This window comes from Ictalurus furcatus, chromosome 15 (genome assembly GCF_023375685.1).
Source record: "Ictalurus furcatus strain D&B chromosome 15, Billie_1.0, whole genome shotgun sequence".
Classification (NCBI taxonomy): Eukaryota; Metazoa; Chordata; class Actinopteri; order Siluriformes; family Ictaluridae; genus Ictalurus; species Ictalurus furcatus.
In genome coordinates, this window is record NC_071269.1 from 16565360 (window position 1) to 16582401 (window position 17042).

The 17042-nt window shown below is 39.4% G+C and overlaps 2 protein-coding genes across 8 annotated transcripts in view; one reads left to right on the top strand and one right to left on the bottom strand.

Annotated features, from left to right (window-relative positions):
• Positions 1 to 1199: 1199 nt before the first annotated feature.
• Positions 1200 to 7070, top strand: dhrs3a (dehydrogenase/reductase (SDR family) member 3a). Of its 2 annotated transcripts, none has more exons than XM_053642814.1 (6): positions 1200 to 1606; positions 4077 to 4220; positions 4670 to 4789; positions 5684 to 5922; positions 6064 to 6189; positions 6271 to 7070. In XM_053642814.1, exons 1-6 carry the CDS (start codon positions 1409 to 1411, stop codon positions 6353 to 6355), a joined length of 912 nt encoding a protein of 303 aa, XP_053498789.1. In that variant the 5' UTR covers positions 1200 to 1408; the 3' UTR covers positions 6356 to 7070. The 2 variants fall into 2 exon arrangements, with proteins under 2 accessions (XP_053498789.1, XP_053498790.1); XM_053642815.1 differs by lacking the exon at positions 1200 to 1606 and adding an exon at positions 3482 to 3604.
• A 1764-nt stretch (positions 7071 to 8834) lies between these two features.
• vps13d (vacuolar protein sorting 13 homolog D) overlaps positions 8835 to 17042 on the bottom strand; it is a 55611-nt gene continuing 47403 nt past the window's right edge. For all 6 annotated transcript variants that reach the window (XM_053642813.1, XM_053642812.1, XM_053642808.1 and 3 more), the window contains 3 exons: positions 14021 to 14152; positions 11572 to 11812; positions 8835 to 11445 (listed from right to left, as the gene is read on the bottom strand). In XM_053642813.1, coding sequence (XP_053498788.1) covers positions 11314 to 11445; positions 11572 to 11812; positions 14021 to 14152 — 505 coding nt within the window. In that variant the 3' untranslated portion in view covers positions 8835 to 11313. The remainder of the gene's footprint in view (positions 11446 to 11571; positions 11813 to 14020; positions 14153 to 17042) is intronic.

Genomic DNA, 17042 nt, shown 5'->3' on the forward strand with positions numbered 1-17042 from the left:
TACATTGGCTACGCACATACTGTTCCCAGTATAGCCTACATACTGTATAGCCAGTATAGCCTACATAGGCTATACTGGGAACATACTGTTCCCAGTATAGCCTCCAGATCCACAGTGACCCTGGCCCGTATAAAGCAGTTACTGATGATGAGTGAATGAATGTCTGAAGAGCCTTTAGTGTGCTAGATGGAACCATTACTTATTTAGCACAAGCACATAGAAACAAAACTCAATTACAGAAAACATAATACATCTTCAGTTGCATCTCTGGGGAACCCTTAAAGGTTATATGTAGAACTCTACAGCAGATTTCCCATCTGAAGTCATTCTCTACACTCCTAAAAATAAAGGCTCCAATTAGAATCAAAAAGAGGTTTTCAGTCTGATGCCATAGGAGAACCCTTTTATGTTGCACAATGAACACAGAAATTGTTCTTCGCAGCAGTGCCACAAGGAACCATGTTATCATAAGTTCTCTAAAAAACCCTTAGTTAGTGCTTTAAGGAAACAATGCTTTGTTCTAAGGAGAATCTTTTCCAGTCCCACAGAGAACCTTATATGCTCAACTCAAGAAGCATATACAATGAAAAATGGTTCTTGACAAGAAGAAGGTTCTATGCAGAACTTATGGTGCTGTAGGTTATTAGAACCATTATTTTAAAGAATGTAAAGGAATTCTTTCAGGAAGAACTTTTAGATGGCTCTTATGTATGTGTCTATGTGGTTACAGCCTATAATAAAGCAAGAGATATAGCTTAGGGGAGCTGCTTCTAAAGAACTGAAAGTTTGAAATGAGGAAGAAAAAAATAAATAAATCAAAAGCCTTGAAATCATCAACATCTCAAATGTTTGTATGTGAACCTGCAATTATGTGTATTTGAAGGAGTTAATGCAGGTAGCCTAGCTCGTGTTTCAGTTACTGGTCCAACAAGGGGGAGAAGACCCCCCCCCCCAAAAAAAAAAAAAACCCAATAAATAAATGATTTCACATAACTTTCCATTGGTGGAGTGTGTTCAATTTCCAGAACCAAGTGTAAAATCAAGATGATCGCTGTGGGGAAAAACAAGTCACGATGACCTCTGAAAGTATGAGGCGTCCTCCATGGAGTGACTCCATCAGCCAAAGTGCGCTCTGATGCTGAGGCGGTACATAAGAGCACCGTCCCACTTCTCTCACTTATCAGTGCGTCAGGCTCGTAACGCGGACTCAGTGCGCGTCAGTCTGAGAAACACTTCACTCACACGAGTTTCAGCTCAACTGGGACACCTGGCTCATGCGTTAACTCCATACCGGAGGGCTGTTTTATTTTATTATTATTCTTTTTATTTATTTATTGAGATTTCCTGAGATTGCCTCCAGGAACGAGAGATCCGTTAACCATACTGTCGGACATTCCTCTCGATCAGAATGATGGATCTGAAGTTGTTGTGCTGCGCGGTGCTTTTCCCTATCCAAATCTTCCTGTGCGTCCTGAAAGCCGCGGCGCGTTTGCTGATGCCGCAGAAGCGCAAAGATCTCGGCGTGGATGTGGTGCTCATCACCGGAGGAGGCAGAGGAATCGGACGCCACTTGGCCAAAGAATTCGCCAAACAAGGAGCCAAAAAGGTACTAAAGTCTGCTCACAGGCTACAAATAGGGTGCTTTTTAGAGGAGAGAGCGCATGCGCCTTCTGCAGGTAATTCTTGGTGGGATCAAAGTTTTGGGGAACAGAAAGCTGAAAGAGATTTGAATCTGGCGTTTTAATCTGGCATACAGATCATATCTGTCTCCATTCTGGCACAGCCCTGTCTGTATAATGCATGTAATATTAGGTTTGGGAACGTGCCAGATCTTGCACTGAATAAGTGCATAACCCTTGAATGTTCAACACTGTGAAACTACTGGAGTAAATGGTTCATAATTCATTTCCCCTGTTGACCAGTTCCTTAGAGTATGGGGTAAACCATGCACAAAATGTCTCCACATATCCTCAAAGTTTGCATCTATGCTATACTTTCTCCACGTGATGGGATTAGTTCATGTGTCTAGACTCTAGTCATAGCACTTGGATTCAAATGAATGCAGACTCGGTTGTGTTTCATGTGCCTCCTCAGATTCTCCTCTGCGGGCACACAAACACAGGTGTTTCCTAAGCCTTTCTGTCTTTACAAATGCCCCACAATGGAGTGCTGACAGGCAAGACTGACTGTTTTGTTGCATTTAAATGATCTGTGACTTTTTAACCTTCTCCCCCATAACTTCCCTGCACTACACACAAAAAAAACCTTTACAGTGAACCAAAAGTTCACCAAAGTTCAATGCATCATGGCCATGATTTTCTTGGCAGTACAGTCAAAAATCCAAGCTTGAGAACAATCCTTTATAAGTTCAAAGAGAACCTTAAAGGAACCTTACAGAAGGATATCTGATATGATTTAGGTGCGAGGATGTTTTTCGATGAGATTGAGTGACAGGAATAACTGTTGTAGTTTATGAGACTATGCGTGTGAGCCAAGGTGAGCGTACGTGAGGAGATCATGCTCATGAGTGTAGGCGTGTACATCTGTGTATGTGTGTGTGGGTGTGTGAATGGATCACATGCAGGTGGTGTAGTAGGCAAAAAGCACCTTACAGATTGGTTATTACAGCCAAGTTCATTGGTAGGTCAGCCAGTTTTAGTGGAGTAGGGCTGGTGATGTCATCAGTGTTATTGTGCAGGCTGCAGAAAGACTCAAACTGAAAGCCACAGGAATAGAGCTGAGTGTGTGTGTGTGTGTGTGTGTGTGTGTGTGTGTGTGTGTGTGTGTGTGTGTGTGTGTGTAAGCCAAACAAAGCAGGCATACACATGTCAGGAAAGCCATTCCTGTGATAAGTGTATCTGCTGTCCTGAAACTGATAAACTGGAACACATAAAAAAATAATAATAATTTTAGACTCATAAAATCATTGATTTGATCCCTGAAAAGATTCTTAATGTATACTCAATCATTTCCTGTTTGACTCACACATCAAAAGCAAATGTGTGAACTCATACGACTACGAAGCTGATTCATCAAATCAGTTTTTGCACTGATGTGAAAGGAGAGAGAAAGAGAGAGAAACAAACATGGGCATGTATCTACAAAGTAGAATTCCCATAAGGAAGTTGTAGAGTATGTAAATGGTGTCATGTTGAGGTAAAAGTACAGAGACAGAAGCTCCATGGCCCCAGTCTGACCCCAGCAACACTGCTCCTCTGCTGAACTTTTACTGATAATGGAACGCTGTCTCTCTGTGTGTGTGTGTGTGTGTGTGTGTGTGTGTGTGTGTGTGTGTGTGTGTTGATTGCAACACTGATTAGGCACGAGTCAGGAGGCTTGCCGTTCATCTGAGAGACCACACCTGTTTCCTACTGATCCAAGTACTCTCTCTGCCTCTCGGTTTCTGTCTTTCTCTTTTTCTCTTCTCCCTCGCTGAGATATTAAGCAGACAAGAATTCATCAGGCGACTGAGCCACATAATGCCTTTGAACGTGTGTGTTTGTGTATGAGTGAGAGAGATGAAGATGGACGGGCCGAGAGAGGAGGACTCATTCTTCTGTTACCTTTCTCTGACCCCCTCCCTGAATGACACATCTAATAGCCAGTGAGTGGAGCAGCCCCCGCGGGCCGACCCCGTCTGCTATCACTCTCACTGGCTCTCCTACAGAAAGATACAGGAATACATCATCAACTTTTCCCCCAAAGGAACTTCAGCTCTTTGTTTGTGTAATGATTTTTGGCGATCACAGGGATTGTTGTATGTTCTGGGTTGCGTTAAAGGGATACTTTAGTGTTCCTCGACCTTACATCTGCGGATCACTTCTGTACTGTATGTGCAATTTCCACAATGTAATAAGAAAAGAACGGAAAACACAGTTGATGCAAAATTTGTGTTGTATAATTACATATCATAAATGCTTATTGACAGTTTAATAACTGCCATTAATAGGTTGTGATTCAACAGGAAGTGTGTTGAAATCCTTGCCTGCGGTAATCACATTTTGTGGATAACGATAAGGACGAGAAAAGCTTGAGTAGGTTTTGGATGCTCAGTTCTGATATTGATTTTCCTTCAGATAATTCTTTGGGGCCGTACGGAGAAGTGCCTACGAGAGACGTGCGAGGAGATCTCCATGACGGGGACAGAATGCCACTACTTTGTGTGTGATGTGGGAAATAGGGAGGAGGTGTACGAACAGGCCAAGGTGGTGAGGGAAAAGGTAATGTAAAACACACCATGTTTGCACTGCTCATTTCACCTCCACGGAGTGGAATGTTATTGCAGTGAATGAAAAGGCGATGCCTTATGGCACATGATGTCCATCAACATTAGATTAAAGGCATTCAATTACAACAGCAAGACACCTGAAGGCAGATTTAGTGAACAAGAAAGTCTCTCATTTTGCACTGTAATAAAACTGAAGGAAGGGTTTGTTGCATAGGCTGAAATTTATAGACGGAGCTGTTGACAGGAAAATGAGTAACACAACTGACCTTAAAAAATGTTTTAAAGCTGAGTTGGCTTCAAAAACCCAAATTTGTCATCAGACAGGGTATGGAAAGGAAATGTCTTGAATGATAAATGTGCACAGGCTAAGAAATATATACACAAAGTAACAAATATCTCTGGGGAGATCAATAAACTGGAAAGTTTCTGCTTCTTTAAAAGGTTGGGGATGTGACTATTCTGGTGAACAATGCAGCGGTGGTTCATGGGAAAAGTCTGATGAACAGTGACGATGATGCCCTTCTAAAAACGCAGCACATCAATACACTTGGGCAGTTCTGGGTAAGCAAAAGGACAAACACCAGTGTTCAGGCTCATTCTGTTCTCTTGAGCATATGCAACAGTATTATCCCACAGTAACCTTCTACTGAACCCAACAATTGCACATGGGCTTCTTTGTGGATTTCAAAACATCTCATACTTATTTAAACACTTTCCAATCGTTTGGCTTGCTATCTGTTTTGGAATATTCCCCTCATAATTAATCAATGTTATTGCCAAGAAGAGGAAAAAAGACTGTTTTAAACATCGCATTCCTCATATGAAACAATCAAGAGTCTCTTATAGAGAAGTTCGGAAACAACAAACCCAGTCATGATAACTGGCTGCTCTTCAAAAAACGTCCCAGAGCTGCATTTCCAATAAAACACTAAGAGTGAAGTTGAAACTGCATTACAGGAATGTCCAGAGCAAATCTGGATGATTCTATCAGTCCAGCATTTGTCTGCATTGCTTGGAACAAATTTATAGGCGACGCTAATCAGAGGTGACGTTCATATGTTTTAGATATACGTTAAGTAACCACTGCCGAAGGTGGTAGTTAATTTGTTGAGCTCCTAATTCAAAACACATGAAGGGGTTGAAAGAGGGGCCTTTGATATGTTGGGGCATGGCAAGGCCAGTGGACAGATGTAATAATAGTAGTTCGCAATCTATTAATCCTTTGACTTGAGATCAAACGGCAAACGTGGGCCAAAATTCAAACATCTGCTAAATGAATCAGTTTAGCAGGCTGCGTGATTTTCGGGACTTACTGAATCCCATAGCGTCGCTATAATCCTCACCGTATTGTGCTGAAGTCTTTCTTTTTCATTATTGGAAATTCCTCAAGCTATCTGTAGGAACAGTATGAAGAAGCTGAATAATGCAAAATGGGTCTTGTCTCTTTCCCTACAGACCACAAAGGCTTTCCTGCCTCGCATGCTGGAGCTGCGCCATGGCCACGTGGTATGCATCAACTCCATCCTCTCTCTCTCATCCATCCCTGGGGCCATCGACTACTGCACATCCAAAGCATCATCTTACGCCTTCATGGAGAGTCTCACTCTGGGCTTGCTGGACTGTCCAGGAGTGGACTGCACCACCATACTACCCTTCCACACAGACACGGAGATGTTTCAGGGCATGCGAGTCAGGTACTGTAGTGTGACCTGGCCAATGGTGCAAATAGAAATTAAATTATTTCATTAATATCAGAATTCCCATCCCCATCCCCATCCCATCCCATCCCATCCCATATTCTTTCTGGTCAAATCATTCTCTATTATCTTTGGCAGGTTCCCTCAGCTGTTTCCTCCTCTGAATCCTGAAATGGTGGCATGCAGGACTGTAGATGCAGTCAGGACTAACACTGCATTCGTTGTGCTGCCATGGACCATGCACTTTCTCGTCATCCTCAAGAGGTCAGTTTTCTAACAGTGATGTTGAAAAAAATGACTCTCCATGTACATGCTTGACTTTCTTTCTTCTTTTTTTTGCCACAGCATCTTGCCACAGGGTGCTCTGGAGGAAATCCACAAGTTTGCAGGAAGCTACACGTGCATGAACACATTCAAGGGACGGACTTAAATAAGTAACTGCAGGGAAGGATGGAATGTGAAAAATCCTTTAATCAAACTGAATGCAAGCACCATGTCCCTGGAACAACAAACAAGTTGTAGCAAAGGACTTCAGGATCATGGGGGTCGGTGTATCATGGTGGCTTGTTTATCCAGCATAAATATCACAATGGATGTAATTCATCATGAAGTCATGATTTGTACTTGCGTCTGCTGGAAATATTGACGTGTTAGTCTAAAAGACTCACAGGCTTGCTGACGAGCTTGCACCATGAGCTCGGTGGGAATACAGACTGCATAACTGATAGATTTTCTGAAAGAAAAAGTTCTGGAAACGTCTGAAGACTTCAAGTACAATTACACACAGATGCCATGGATTTAGTGAAAGTTGTAGAATATTACTAATTTCACATGCTTTTTAGGTAACTCGATGCAAGTTCCTTCTCCAGCATGGTGTAAATAAATCCAGCGTATCTATCTCAACATTACTGTCAACACTAAATAAACAGTATTTGATAATAAAATAACGCGAGTGAGCAATATTTTGTGTGGATTCATTCGGGTTAGAAACGTACGTCCCTGGCAGCGAGCATGTTCTTTCTGGGCCAAAACTCACAGGCATTTCATGGTCAGCATTCCTGCACCGCAGGCTGGCCAAATTTAAGCTCATGGTGCTCATGGCAGGGTTGTCAAAACACAGTGTGTTCTTAACTGGAAAGCACGCTGCAAAGGGTCAGCCACTGGAGGGCTAATGGATGCCTTTCTGTGGGTTTATTCAAATAATCTTGGCTCACCTTCAACATTTTAAGCTTTGTCAAACGTGTTGTTCGAAATGAGCTACATAAAAATCCCCCTGACTTATTTAGGCTTGTAGACCTATTAAAATATTTCCCTAATTATATGTCAACTATTACACACAAGTACCTTACAACACATTCATGTAAATTAGTTTTAAGCACTGAGGCTGAATTTCTCTTTCCAGACTGTAATGACTTCTGAACAATCAATTAGAAACTGTCAGTATAAGTCTATAAAAGTGAAGATTTCAGCGCTATCGGTTTTTGGCAGGTTTTTCCAACCAGTGTGACACAAAATCGAAGCAAGCGCTTCAATTCAAAACCTTGGATCTTCATACAGCCACTATTGCCAGTGGAAGTTTTTCATGTGGGATCATGACATATCACTGTGTCATGGGCTGCACGTGTGTTGGAGAAGTCAGCTCAAATCTCAGAGGGCGAGTTCAGAGCAAGGTTAGCCAAATAGGAGATTAATGTGAGGAGGCTGTTGGATGGACAGTTCACCCTGTGATGAACTCTGTCAAGGGAATAGAAGGGCTTCACGAAAGCCAACACAGGTGGAAAAGACAGAACATATCGGCTGTTCAGAGGCACTGCAGGGGCACGTCACACTTCATAACCCTGTTACAGTACATAACCTGGATACGGTTACATATTAGTCCCGGACATAAACTGTGTGTATGGTTATGTACTTGTTGCTACATTCATCAGATGACTCTGGTCTTAATTTAACATTTAAACTTCTTTTCATTTCATTTAAACTTAATTTTCCCTAGAATACTATTGCTGTGAATTAAAAGCATTCTTGGGTCTTGCTGAGGTTTAAAATGTTTTCGTTGGAACTGCTCAAATACCAGTTCAATTTCTTGAACACATTCTTCCACTCAAAACACATCAAAAAAATCTCAGATTAAGTCGATGTGTCAGGTGAAACCTGGAAATCAAATGGAACACTGACAGATGGCTGGACAATCCACAACCTATGCTGTGAAAACTTTTTTCATTTGGCTCATAATATAATATCGTTTAACATGTAGATAGGTTATCCTGGATACACAATGAAATCCTTAAGCCAAGCTTGCTGGTGTTAACAGCCTGGGCTCCATGGGCCGGCTGGCATTGTGTACATCTATCATTAATTTGTGCGCAAGCAGGGGAAAGGTAGACAAATGCTCTATGAGCTGCTCCTCAGTGAGGGGGAGACCCTGGAGCCGCCATTACACTGTCAGTCAAGAAGAAGAATTAAGGCGGAAGGTTGCACATCACCAGGTTTATAAAGAGTTCACACAAGTCTGCAAAAGAGCACTGGGATGAACGACAACTGTTAATAATAAATCATAAAACAAGAGCACAGCAGAGAAGAATTATTATAGATTATCTCCATATAAATTCTCACATTACTGATCTCTGTGACAGTGATATGAGTCTCATGTTTCCTTCTAATTATGAAATTAAGGACTGGTATATTCAGCTGAGAAGTGATAAATATATACATAGACAGACAGACAGATAAATAAATAAATAAATAAATAAATAAATAAATAAATAAACACAAAACAAATTGCCTCAAAAGAACTGCTACACATTTCATGAAATATGTGAAGACAACAAATATGAAAAAAGTATTCTACATGTATCTAATGAACCAAAACAAAGTTATAAAAGGGCGAAAGGACAAAACAAAAAGATTGATTTGAATCTAAAAACCACAAGTTTTATTAGGCTTTACAATATATACACTTAAAACAATATGAGATTTATACAATCTGTGATTCACCTGACATTTCTGGGCAGTTGTCTTTTCCTACCATCATTTCACACTGCTGCACTGAACTGATACATCACATGTATCCTCTTAGTCCACTCACTTATGTAGGGAAAGTCTACAATACTACTAAATGTAAATAAAACACCCTTCAAATTTGTTGAGTTTGTTACTGGAATAGTGTTCAAGCTGACTAAAGTACGCATAAGAGAAATTCCTATTAATTTATCACAACATGAGGAAAAACAACTCACTCAAACCTGACATTCTTCTACATTTGGAGTAGTCGGTAGATGGCTAGGCTATCATGAGTAAAAGAGAGAAGGATGAATTAATTCATTTCAAAGTCTTGTCTTTGGTCGTTTGTAAACCTGTTAACATACAATTACTAACTTGTAAACTTAACGTACGTATATGCATAGATCAGTGTAATTGAAATGATTTTAATAGCAGTGGTATGATACAATTAGAAATTAAAACAATGTGCAGAAATAAAATATGAAATTTTAAAAAAAAATCATCAGTAAATTACAAATTTTTTTGATGTGTGTGGTGGTCTGGGAAAACCCATCGGATATCGCAGGGCCTGAATTCTAGAAAACGGCCAATGATATACTTTGATGTATCTTCTATTTAAGAAAACAAATATATTTCACCAAAACATCATGGAAATATTGCTATTTACTTTATATTCTTGCCTAGGTTTTCTATAAAGATCATTTTGGGTAAGGAGCCAGTTTAACAAACACAGAAATAAATGCAGTCAGTCTACCTAAAGATGTCTAAAACCTTGCTAGCTAAGTGTGATTTCCTCACACAGCACGGAGGTCATGCTTTGATCAGGTCGCTGGATGCTTCATTATGTGCTGTAGCAAAATGTACACAAGTCTAATAAAATTAGTTTGTAAACAGGTTCCTGCTGTCAAAATGGCTGCAACACTGATGCACCTTCACATCATCATCAAAACAGAGAAGAGCACTTACACGCTCTATGAAAATGGACAACAAATTTAAATTGCCTAATAAAATTTTATCCAACTTTTAGCCAACAATTTTAGCCAATTTGAAGGGAAATGATCAAGGTGGTTTTATGTGATAAAACATGTAATAGATAATATATTATAATTTGTATATCTTATTTATTGCACATTAAATTAAATGCAAATGAAATCAGTAATTGCTTTTAGACAATGAATGCACTGGTGTGCCTTATGTGAAACTGGAACTGAATCTTGTGCCTAACCAGAATTGAAAACTTTACTTGCGGTTAAGATGTATAAAAGAAATACACATTTCAATTAAGAAAAACTTGCACTTTTCAGAATTTCACATTGTTGAAAATTTGATGTGTGAATGGTTTTCCCAGGCTGCTACACAAATAAATTGTAGTGGTAGACAATGGATAATTGAAAATCAGAATCAATCAGAGGTATAAATAATAAGGTATGATGTAAAACAAAGGAAGATCTAACAATTAAGGGAGAAAAAAAAACACCTGCAACAAAAAAAGGCACCACAGCTTGCACAATCTTGCACTTGCAACCTCTGCAGATTAACAATAATTTATTTGTAACAAAAGCAATGCATTTCATGTCCAGGCCAAATGTCAAAGTATTAGTGTAGTGATTAATAGATTATTGAGTCTCATAACATTCTGTGCTACAGACTTTGGTGCATGGTTTGCGTGTCAAATATATATATTATTACTGAAGAGTTACAAGATTTAATTTTTTCAAATGCCATGATCACAGAAAATAGGTTATAGAAAGAAAAGTGATATAAATAAATAAAATTCGAAAGGTTTCCTTGTCAGGGCTCTTCGACATAATGAGTGGTAAATGTGCAGCAAGATATTATTTACACTTCCCTGTAGCTGTTAACAGTGTGTGTGTGTGTGTGTGTGTGTGTGTGTGTGTGTGTGTGTATATATATATATATATATATATATATATCAAATATAAAACTATACTTATGCTACAGTAATCAATGAGGGCAGCAGCAGTTTCTTACATCTACATCAGTGCAATTTCCACATCCACACAATTCTCTCACTTATATAGAAAACTATTTTAAAGGCAGTTTTGTACATTAATCTTGTCTCTCAAATTTCTCCACAATATGTACAGGACAATAGTGTCATACTGGCCATAACTGCCCTATAAACAAACATATACAAGATTTGTTGTTACTGTAAAACAAAATAACAATCTTCTATGTTTAACAGAGAAGTAAAATCTTGCATATTTTCTAGTTAAATGTGCTTGATGGTGAATTATTACAGTAGACATGACACAAACCCTATAGTGAGAGCATGTCTGCCTAAATGTGCATACTCATTCCTCATGTATGCCTTAAAAACAGTGCAAGAAAAATAAACAGACATCTACCAAATGCAAGTTAATTTCATCAGGAGTCCAGTAGTAAACTATCCTCGTTCTCACTGGGTGGTAGCATGAGCTGCTGCTCATAGTAAAGGCTCTTGGCATAGTTGACTTCTTGCGAGATCTTCACTGCCAGGCTCTCACTACATACGTGAACCTGGTGGAAAGAAAGGGTCAGCGCTTTTAATGTAGATGTCAGACTAAGAGTGCTTAGGGGATAGTTTATTTATTTACAGAGTAAATGAATCCTCACAAATCCAGAATAAATAACAAGCTTTCTTACCATGGGCTTTTGATGTGATGGGCCAGGAATGGCTACCCCGCTACTAGTGCTTTCAGCTTTCTTGGTGAGCTGAACATACACTTTTCCGTGATCTTTGGAGACCAGGCAGTGGTAAAGATCATCATATTTTACCTCCAGGAAAATGGCTTCCCGATCCACATATTCCCCAGGCTTAATGAAGTATACGACTTTAGAGGAGATGAGCACACAGTAGGTGTCTATGGGCTCCACAGCAATGAAGCTTAAGAGACAAATGAGGAGCAGAGGAATGAATCAATGTATATACTATACCATATATAATATACACTAGCAATACCAAAAAGTAGCTTTAATATACAAATATACAATATGGTTTCATGTTTCAGTAGAAAAAAAGAAAAGAAAAAAAGCAAATCACTATGTTGCTATCAACTCCTGTTCCAAAACACAGGGTGTCCCAAAAGTCTCCATACATAGGGGAAATTAACTTTACTAAATTAATTTTTTAGCAAAATGTACGTTTATTTACAATACATCCTCTACAAGATTGCCATTTCTTTGTAAACACACTCGGAGTTGTCTCTCCCACTCATGATGAACTCGTGTTAACACATCTGGTGTTATACATGTAACTGCATGTCTATCGTAACCTTGCGACAGCTTCCTGATCCAGGCATGAGAATGATTTCAACACATTCTTCTTTTGTCACAGGCATTCCTAAAGGCTATCTGAAAAAATATATATATACTGTATAATATAAACTAAGTATGAAATATTTTGGAAGACATTTTGCTAAAAAGTATTAATTTCCCCTATGTATGAAGTTATTCTGAAAAGAAATAATATGCAATACAAACTGCCCCTCTTGTGCATAAATTTAAAATAAATGCTTAAGTATCTACTGGCTGTCTCACTAGCAAAAAGTCTGAATTTTGTTTGCTGTGTGTGCACAGGAGGTGAATTAAATTAGTGTGTGTGGAACTGAAGCCTAGGCTTTCAATGCTTGGAATCGACTCTTTTTGGAATTGACTTTGATGTGAACCAAAAGCTTGATGATTATTTTGTGCATGCTATAAATAAACTAATCCCAAGCTGATTGATTCAAATCGCTTCCCAAATGACTGCCAAACACTGCTTAATGCACAAGCTTCATGGCAGGAGACTCTAACAGACTAATCATTCAACATGGGATATCAAGCTTCCCAATTCTCTCATATTACCACAAATGAAAGTTTGATAAATTACACTAGAACTCAGAAGAAAACGGAAGTTATAGCAAGAAGCCTGCAGCATAGAGTGGGTGTAAAGTTTTCCATCCATACAATGTCTAAATGAAGTGACATAAAGCAGGCTGTGGATACAACACAGTCCAACTAATCCATAATGAAATTTGTTGCCGAATATTTTTTAATCATCAATTTTTTTTGATTATGTTGATTAGGTGAGGCAGCCCAGTGCATCTGGCTCTGATGTGCATGGGAATGTAATGAATTTAGTTGGTTCTATATCCCAGAATATAAACAAACCATTAGCATAATTTAAAGCACTGTGACCCAGATTATGCAGTTACTATAGACCACCACACATTTATGTTAACATGGTCTTTGTCCCACAAGATATGCATCTGACCGTACACTCATGCCCTAATAAAAGTAAAAACCTCCCACTCATGTGACTTTTTTTGTTGCATCCCAGTCCCAGTGGAAACCTTTAGTCTCAACCAGATGCCCTTGAATATTTCTGGCAAGCAATACACTGTAATGAATTCAACACCCTCTACTGCTTTTTCCTTTCTGTTAACACACCAGACAATCATAAAACCTTCTTTTTGTAACATATTGTTCATGCCTGTAATTTTGCCTGGTGCAAATTCAGAATTAATATTATAATAACAGGTGACTACACATATGTAATACACTACTGAGGCAGTGATTCTAGCAAAGGAAAAGCGTGGCTGTGTGAGGAAGTCTGGGGATGTACTGGAGAGAATAATGGTTTTTGTGGCACCTCTGAGGGGAGAGAGGTCAGCTGGGCTACAGGAGGGGCGCTGATTTGGATGGATTATCCCACAGAGGAAGAAAACACCTATCTTGGCTCAGCTACAAGCACAGAAGCAAAGTCCCGAACCACCTGAAGCTGCTGCATGCTCTCGTTTGTCAGACATCTTCAATTGCCTGAATTCTGCAGTTTTTTTCATTTATTTAAAAATAAAGGTGGGGTAAAGAAAGTGCCGATTTTTTTTTTCTGTCTCTGTTCCAGGACTGTAAAATTGCACATCATACCAAGTACCTTGAAGGCAGGCAATAAAGTGCATTGTCTGTGATCCAGACAAAAGAAAAAAATACACTGTTCTGCCGGTTTATAATTTAGCATGCATTTCTTAACTGCAGATTGTATATTATAAGTCACATAAGACGATAAATAAACGTGATTCTGTGGATGTAGGAGAAATTTGAGCTGCATACTTACTATTCAGAGTGGATGTTATCTGTGAGGTGAAAGAGTTGCTCCTGTCCATCGGCCTGCTTGGCGGAGAAGCGGGGCAGCAGACCCTGAGGGCCCTTACAGCAGCGGGGTTTTCTCACCCGCTGTACACTCAGCCTAACACACACACAAACACACACACACACACACACACACCGGTATGAATGCACCAGTATTACTGTGATTGGATACACACTGTGAGAGTAAATAAGAGATCTAACCTTGGAAGAATGTAAGCTTCATAAAGAAGGATGCCTAGTCTCATAAAGGCTAAATCTGATTTTGAGCAAGTGATCAAAATGAACATTGTACAAACAGAACAATATTTTGCTTGACCTCCATTATAGTTCACAATACCCCTTTGTGAGATGCTGTTTATACATTCAAACACATACTGTTGCCGAAAGCAGAGGTCTAGCGAGCCGAAATTAAAGAGCAAGCACTTCTAGACAAGGTGCTGATATAAAGCTCTATAAAGATCTGAACATCTCAATGATCACAATCATTTCTTTCAGTCTTGTTTGACTTATGAATAACAAGTAAAATTGTGTGCCTTTTAGCTCCCACAGCTAAACACGTGATCAGACGAACAGCACAGTTCATTTTCAGTAGGCCTCTAAAACAGCACGGTTTAGGTCAAACAGGACAAGTGGTTCCAATGTCAAGGCAAAACCCGAGTATCACTTCTCCTAAGATTGACCCTCTCCTTGGCTGCCACCGCAGGCTGAACTGAAATTCCTACATCTGGCTTAAATCTGGGCTCACAGTCATTTGATTAGAGCTGATGGTTTCCAGTTGATTCACAAAGACGCCAGTGTGTTTCGCTTCTCTGTTTTGTTTAAACTGTGCCCTGCATTTCTGCAGTTGCTGCTGCTAATCTAAACCGGAGGTCTGAATGAAAGGCACAAGGGGAAAAAGCACAAATAAGGATGGCTTTTGGTAAAGATCTGACCTTTTGTTAAATTATTAATTGGGGAAAAAGACTGATAACAGGAACCAGTCTCACTGATCTCAATGAATTGAAAACCAGAAGACAGACTTGGCTTACAAAAAGAGGCTGTGGTAGACCTGGGAAAATACAAGGTGTATATAATAAGCTCGAAAATTCTAAAACTGTTAATAGAACTGTTTAAAGAAGGTTTAGAAAAACAGCTCATCAACAAGATTAAACCAACATTTGATGTGTCAGTCAAGTGTTATCTGAGGAATTTTTTTTATAAATTATTTTTATGAGAAACCAACATTTCCACATGTCCTTGGCCGTCTCTCGGAGACATGGATCATAATCATAACCATAAGTCATGAGATCTGCCGTGAATATCCAATGAGACTTCTAACTTCTCCCTCTCCAGCCTCACCCATCGCTCTAAAAGGCACTTGCACATAATGCCCTACGCTCGATTGTGCTGCTGGAACAATAGAGTTCAACTCCAGGTCAGGCTCAGGGCTGGAGTCCAGCCAATCAGCTGTCAATGGGTGCAAACAAACAGTCTTTACTTCATGTTCACTTCCGAGAAAAAGCATGAGCAGCAGAGTTGAGGGCGAAGCCTGAGAGTAATCCAGTAGTACAGAAGAGGTGTTTCTTTCAGCACACCATGCCACACCCACATGATCAGGTGAGGTGAACTACTGGGCATCAAGCTCTGTCAAATTATCTCCAGATTACTCTCTGGAACAACTTTATTTAAACTTCATTTAAATAGGTCCTTTTAAAAGGTAGAATTAGTGCTTCTTGGAATCTTGTGAATTTATTGTGCACCATGTGAAAGATTAATAATCATAGTTGTTATGGATTTTATTTTTAGACTTAACTATTAAATAACTTTCCAACTTACTTTTTAATAATTTTGAAGCACTGAACATGACTGAAAATAAGTGATCAGTTTATAACTTCAACTAATTAGACTTTATGTTAAATTCAGAAAAAATTCTGATGCTCATATTCATAAGTTGCTCATAGGTTCCTGATTACACAACTGCACTTTTTGACTATATACTATACAGTTCTAGAAGGGAAATTAGATGGTTGTGAGTCAGGTTCCTCTCAAGGTTTCTTCCTCATATCATCTCAGGGAGTTTTTCCTCGTCACTATCACCTCTGGCTTGCTCATTAGGGATAAATTTATCATTTATATCCGGAATGTCCAATGTTTGCGACAATGTCCATTGTTAAAAGCGCTATACAAATAAAATTGAACTGAACTGAAATTTGCTGAATTGAATTTATTTGCTAGCTGCAAGAATCAGGACTGAACAAGGCAGTAAATGATAAATGAAAGAAAGAAAGAAAGAAGATTATAGGCAACCTCATTGTCATTACTATGAAAATAATTCACAAGGTTCTTTTTTTTTTTTTTTTAAATGAAGTGAAATTAAATATTTTTAGTGATGCAGTGGTGGTCTGTGTGTTATGACAGAAATCTCATTTGGATGTGCGGCTCTTGTCATGTTTATCTAGGGAAAAACCCAGTCCCATCTCTTCAATCTAACTCAACATTCCTCTTCAGGTATGTAGAGTGTATTATAATATAATATTTAAACATGACCTCGCATAATCAGTAGAGAAAAGACACATAACTATCTAATCAGAAGCCTGAGAAGGAACCGGAGCCACATCCAAGCAATGCCTCCATCAGCGAAGTAAAGCAAGTTCACAGGCAACCACAATGAGAATTTCATATGCTGTGCAGGAATAAAGGAAGCGACATGCTTTTCAAACATAACTGACAGTTATGAGCTTGGAGAAGGTGCTTATTTGGCCTGAGACTGGGCCCCTGCAGCTGCCCCTCCAGCACTTCCCTGCTTTGTTTCGGGATTGTAACTGAGCTGGCTCTGGAAGGCTGCCTGGATTGCATAGTGAAGTGATGAGGGTGTGTATATATGAATGTGTGTGTATGTGTGTGTGTTTGTGCGGGACAGGGGGTGGTGGATAGGGGGTGGCTGAGAGATGAAGGAGCGAGAGTTCACCAGCAGGGCAAAAGAGCAATGGATGCGTGTGGACAGTTGC